At 45.0% G+C, this 6,737-nt stretch overlaps 1 protein-coding gene across 1 annotated transcript; it reads left to right on the top strand.

The window, feature by feature from the left end:
- Nucleotides 1-1,277: 1,277 nt before the first annotated feature.
- On the top strand, nt 1,278-6,420 carry LOC123732672 (ATP synthase subunit f, mitochondrial). The gene is made up of 4 exons (XM_045711929.1): nt 1,278-1,426; nt 3,326-3,433; nt 4,266-4,382; nt 6,167-6,420. The coding sequence occupies exons 1-4, from the start codon at nt 1,411-1,413 to the stop codon at nt 6,193-6,195; spliced, it is 270 nt and encodes an 89-aa protein (XP_045567885.1). The 5' UTR covers nt 1,278-1,410; the 3' UTR covers nt 6,196-6,420.
- Nucleotides 6,421-6,737: the final 317 nt, after the last annotated feature.

The raw sequence follows: 6,737 nt of genomic DNA, 5'->3' as shown, positions 1-6,737 counted from the left end.
CTACTTTATTCATCTCAATGCCAGTACAATATAAATACTACTTTATTCATCTCAATGCCAGTACAATATAAATACTACTTTATTCATCTCAATACCAGTACAATATAAATACTACTTTATTCATCTCAATACCAGTACAATATAAATACTACTTTATTCATCTCAATACCAGTACAATATAAATACTACTTTATTTATCTCAATACCAGTACAATATAAATACTACTTTATTTATCTCAATACCAGTACAATATAAATACTACTTTATTCATCTCAATAACAGTAGCCCACCAAGTACAATATAAATACCGATTGTAAATATGGTATTGGAACTGACCCCGTATAAATACTGAACAAAAATATTAAATGCAACATGCTACAATTTCAAAGATTTTACTGAGTTACAGTTCATAGAAGGAAATCAGTCATTTAAATAAATAAATTAGGCCCTAATCTATGGATTAGACATGACTGGGAATACAGATATGCATCTGTTGGTCACAGATACCGTTAAAAGTTAGGGTTGTGGATCAGAACCAGTCAGTATCTGGTGTGACCACCATTTGCCTCATGCAGCGCGACACGTCTCCTTCACATAGAGTTGATCAGGCTGCTGATTGTGGCCTGTGGAATGTTGTCCGACTTCCTCTTCAATGGCTGTGCGAAGTTGCTGGATATTGGCGAGAACTGGAAACACGCTGTCGTACACGTCTATCCAGAGCATCCCAAACATGCTCAATGAGTGACATGTCTGGTGAGTACGCAGGCCATGGAAGAACTGGGACTGTTTTCAGCTTCCAGGAATTGTGTACAGATCCTTGTTGACATTATCGTGCTGAAACATGAGGTGATGGAGGAGGAAGAACGGCACGACAACGGGGCCCCAGGATCTCGTCACGGTATCTCTGTGCATTCAAATTGCCATTGATAAAATGCAATTGTGTTCGTTGTCCGTATCTTACCGTACGCAGCAGGTTAGGAGAAAAAAACGTATCAGGTTGTGATAATTAAGTTAAGGTTAGGAAAATGGTTAGGGTTAGCTAAAATGCCCCCCCCAAAAAATATTATATATACTTTTATGTTTCCACACCTCACAAGCTACGGACAACATGGAAAGCGGTAATATGTCTAGATGGGATACAGCTTTTGTCAAATTGACATCTAAGTATATTATATTTTTTTTGGTGTATTTTAGTTAAACTTAACCATTTTCCTAACCTTAACCTAATTATCATAACCTTTTTCTCCTAACCTGCTACGTACGTTCTCCTAAACTTACTACGAAAAGTGATTTTTTTTTTTGTTTGTTGATAAAAGCTGTATCCCATCTAGACTCAAAATCACAGTCCTCCCACAATCCTCTCCTTCCATTTTTAATCCCGACATCCACTGCGGTCTCCACCGGACAAGATGGCGGACAGAATAGGTACGTCGGTTGTCTGTAAAAAAAATAAATAAACGTTTACAGGTTTTAATTTATTTTTTAATTAATCAAACTGACATATTTTCACTTCAGCATTTACATACGAAACATTGTATTTTATTACATTTTTAAAAAAAAAGCCAGTTAGTTAATAATGTTTCTATGTTGTGTTTTTGAAGGCCGCGGTAAATCCATGGTTACGAGTCAAGTCAAGGACTTTACTGTCATGGTCATTAAAACGGACAAAATACAACTTTAAAAACAGCTTGGGTATATTACAAGGAGGAGAATAAGCGAAAAAAAACAAATAGAAATATATATATATTCCCTGACAGTTTCTCTAAAGGGTTGTAAAAATATTCAACTAATTTTACAGCGTTTTGCGTCCAGACGATATGCTAGGTGGCTAGGTATTTAGCCAGGTAAGATAGTTAGCTATATGTCTGTATTTGATTTGATATAATGTGGAATAGGTTTTCTATTTTTTGTTTTCTCATTTCTTTGGGAATAACCTCTGGCTGTTATGTTTTATATGTTACTGTTAAAATAAAAAGTTAGCTAAGCTAAGCTAGTTAGCCTGCAGGACTAGCCTCTTGCAATGCAGTCGGAGTTAGAAACGTTTTGTAGCTTGTCGGCTAATGACAGGCTAACTGGTTATGACAAACAGCCTTGTCTCAACATAACTCCCGTGACTTTGAACTAGCTAACTATCATATATTTCGATATGCTAGGTGGCTAGGTATGTAGCCATGTTAGTTAGCTAAGCTAGTTAGCCTGCAGGACTAGCCTCTTGCAATGCAGTCGGAGTTAGCAACGTTTTGTAGCTTGCCGGCTAATGACAGGCTAACTGTCTCAACGACCCAGACTCAACATAACTCCCGGGACTTTGAACTAGCTACCTATTAAACCTTTTAGTTAGCTTATCTAGAGAACACAGTTTGTCAGTTAACTTATTGCATCTTTGTGAATTATGAGAATTGTACACAACTGGCTCAGGTCTCTCTAGTGAAATGCTAACAAGACATAGCATTCATTGTTACGAAGTTATATGGTTACTATCTTCGGTGGTGTGTTTATTGTGTGAGAGGGACGGCAGGTTTGTGTGTGTGTGAGAGGGACGGCAGGTTTGTGTGTGTGTGTGTGTGTGTGTGTGTGTGTGAAAGAGAGGGACGGCAGGTGTGTATTTATTGTGTGTATACCTGTGTCCTTAGTTCCCGTGGGTAAGAGAGATGGCAGGTGTGTATTTATTGTGTGTATACCAGGTGTGTGTGTACCAGGTGTGTATTTATTGTGTGTATACCAGGTGTGTGTGTACCAGGTGTGTATTTATTGTGTGTATACCAGGTGTGTGTGTACCAGGTGTGTATTTATTGTGTGTATACCTGTGTCCTTAGTCCCTGTGGGTAAGAGAGATGGCAGGTGTGTATTTATTGTGTGTATACCAGGTGTGTGTGTACCAGGTGTGTATTTATTGTGTGTATACCAGGTGTGTGTGTACCAGGTGTGTATACCAGGTGTGTGTGTACCAGGTGTGTATTTATTGTGTGTATACCAGGTGTGTGTGTACCAGGTGTGTATTTATTGTGTGTATACCAGGTGTGTGTGTACCAGGTGTGTATTTATTGTGTGTATACCAGGTGTGTGTGTACCAGGTGTGTATTTATTGTGTGTATACCAGGTGTGTGTGTACCAGGTGTGTATTTATTGTGTGTATACCAGGTGTGTGTGTACCAGGTGTGTATTTATTGTGTGTATACCAGGTGTGTGTGTGTACCAGGTGTGTATTTATTGTGTGTATACCTGTGTCCTTAGTTCCCGTGGGTAAGAGAGATGGCAGGTGTGTATTTATTGTGTGTATACCAGGTGTGTGTGTATTTATTGTGTGTATACCTGTGTCCTTAGTCCCTGTGGGTGAGAAGCGGCTGATGGAGGTGAAGCTGTGTGAACTGGGCTCCTGGATGGGCAAGAGGGACTTCACTCCTAACGGACTCCTCGCCAGCATCCGCAATGGTTAGACTTCTGGGACAGTTATCACACACACACACACACACACACACTCCTAACGGACTCCTCGCCAGCATCCGCAATGGTTAGACTTCTGGGACAGTTATCACACACACACACACTCCTAACGGACTCCTCGCCAGCATCCGCAATGGTTAGACTTCTGGGACAGTTATCACACACACACACACTCCTAACGGACTCCTCGCCAGCATCCGCAATGGTTAGACTTCTGGGACAGTTATCACACACACACACACTCCTAACGGACTCCTCGCCAGCATCCGCAATGGTTAGACTTCTGGGACAGTTACCCCCCACACACACACTCCTAACGGACTCCTCGCCAGCATCCGCAATGGTTAGACTTCTGGGACAGTTATCACACACACACACACACACACACACACTCCTAACGGACTCCTCGCCAGCATCCGCAATGGTTAGACTTCTGGGACAGTTATCACACACACACACACACACACACACACACACACACACACACACACACACACACACACACACACACACACCTCCTAACGGACTCCTCGCCAGCATCCGCAATGGTTAGACTTCTGGGACAGTTATCACACACACACACACACACACACACACACACTCCTAACGGACTCCTCGCCAGCATCCGCAATGGTTAGACTTCTGGGACAGTTATCACACACACACACACACACACACACTCCTAACGGACTCCTCGCCAGCATCCGCAATGGTTAGACTTCTGGGACAGTTATCACACACACACACACACTCACACACACTCACACACACACACACACACACACACACACAGAGTAACATGCTGTCTCCCCCCCCCCAGGCCATGACAGATATTACAACAAGTACATCAACGTGAAGAAGGGAGGTATCGGAGGCGTGGCCATGCTGCTGGTTGGATACGTGGCCCTCAGTTACCTCTGGGAGTACGACCACCTCAGTGAGTACTAACCCTGGGGAGTACGACCACCTCAGTGAGTACTAACCCTGGTGGGAGTACGACCACCTCAGTGAGTACTAACCCTGGGGGAGTACGACCACCTCAGTGAGTACTAACCCTGGGGGAGTACGACCACCTCAGTGAGTACTAACCCTGGGGGAGTACGACCACCTCAGTGAGTACTAACCCTGGGGGAGTACGACCACCTCAGTGAGTACTAACCCTGGTGGGAGTACGACCACCTCAGTGAGTACTAACCCTGGTGGGAGTACGACCACCTCAGTGAGTACTAACCCTGGGGGAGTACGACCACCTCAGTGAGTACTAACCCTGGGGGAGTACGACCACCTCAGTGAGTACTAACCCTGGGGGGAGTACGACCACCTCAGTGAGTACTAACCCTGGGGGAGTACGACCACCTCAGTGAGTACTAACCCTGGGGGAGTACGACCACCTCAGTGAGTACTAACCCTGGGGGGAGTACGACCACCTCCGTGAGTACTAACCCTAACCCTGGGGGAGTACTAACCCTAACCCTGTGGGAGTACGACCACCTCAGTGAGTACTAACCTAACCCTGGGGGAGTACGACCACCTCAGTGAGTACTAGCCCTAACCCTGTGGGAGTACGACCACCTCAGTGAGTACTAACCCTAACCCTGGGGAGTACGACCACCTCAGTGAGTACTAACCCTAACCCTGGGGGGAGTACGACCACCTCAGTGAGTACTAACCCTAACCCTGGTGGGAGTACGACCACCTCAGTGAGTACTAACCCTAACCCTGGTGGGAGTACGACCACCTCAGTGAGTACTAACCCTAACCCTGGTGGGAGTACGACCACCTCAGTGAGTACTAACACTGGGGGAGTACGACCACCTCAGTGAGTACTAACCCTAACCCTGGGGGAGTACGACCACCTCAGTGAGTACAGACACTGGGGGAGTACAGACACTGGGGGAGTACAGACACTGGGGGAGTACAGACACTGGGGGAGTACAGACACTGGGGGAGTACAGACACTGGGGGAGTACGACCACCTCAGTAAGTACAGACACTGTGGGAGTACAGACACTGTGGGAGTACAGATACTGTGGGAGTACGACCATCTCAGTAAGTACAGATACTGTGGGAGTACGACCATCTCAGTAAGTACAGACACTGTGGGAGTACGACCATCTCAGTAAGTACAGACACTGGGGGAGTACGACCACCTCAGTGAGTACAGACACTGTGGGAGTACAGACACTGTGGGAGTACGACCATCTCAGTAAGTACAGACACTGGGGGAGTACGACCATCTCAGTAAGTACAGACACTGGGGGAGTACGACCATCTCAGTAAGTACAGACACTGGGGGAGTACGACCATCTCAGTAAGTACAGACACTGGGGGAGTACGACCACCTCAGTAAGTACAGACACTGTGGGAGTACAGACACTGTGGGAGTACAGACACTGGGGGAGTACGACCACCTCAGTAAGTACAGACACTGGGGGAGTACGACCACCTCAGTGAGTACTAACCCTAACCCTGTGGGAGTACAGACACTGTGGGAGTACAGACACTGCACTGTGGGAGTACGACCACCTCAGTGAGTACTAACCCTAACCCTGTGGGAGTACAGACACTGTGGGAGTACGACCACCTCAGTGAGTACAGACACTGGGAAGGACGATCTGACGTTAACCTCTGTCCCCTCTCGCTCTCTGTCCCCACTTCTCCATTCTCCCTCTCTCCTTCTCCTCTCTCTCTCTCTCTCTCCCTCTCTTCTTCTCCTCTCAGAGCACGACCGCTGGAGGAAGTACCACTAAGCCCCTCCTCTCCTGACCCAGCAGGGCAGAGCCCTGACCTCTGACCCCCTGGCTCCAGCTGTCTGTATTATACCACCGATGTGACCAATAATAAAATATAACTACTTCTAATATTTACATTTGATCTGCTGTGTTTGGAGGTTCATTACAGTGTTTGGATGTTTTATTTGCTAGTTGATATGACTGTGGACATAAATAAATGTTTTGTTAAATGGGGAAACGTTACAGTGAACTCAAATCTAATTTTTATTTGTCACATACACGTGTTTAGCAGATGTTGGTGTCTAGCTCTAACAGTACAGTAATATCTAACAATGAACACATCTCTAAAATAAATGTATAAATATTTTGATGCTCAATGTCACAGTGACAGACTAAGATACAGTATATACATTTGATGAATAATGTATAATTTGTAAACATTAAAATGGCCAGTGATTCCTAGTCTATGTATATATGGCAGCAGGCTCTAATGTGCTGGTGATGGCTGTTTATCAGTCTGATGGCCTGGAGATAGAAGCTGTTTATCAGTCTGATGGTCT

The sequence above is a fragment of the Salmo salar genome, unplaced genomic scaffold, assembly GCF_905237065.1.
Source record: "Salmo salar unplaced genomic scaffold, Ssal_v3.1, whole genome shotgun sequence".
NCBI classification, from domain to species: Eukaryota; Metazoa; Chordata; class Actinopteri; order Salmoniformes; family Salmonidae; genus Salmo; species Salmo salar.
The sequence above is the reverse complement of the archived record's forward strand: the minus strand, read 5'-3'. Positions and strand labels throughout refer to the sequence as shown.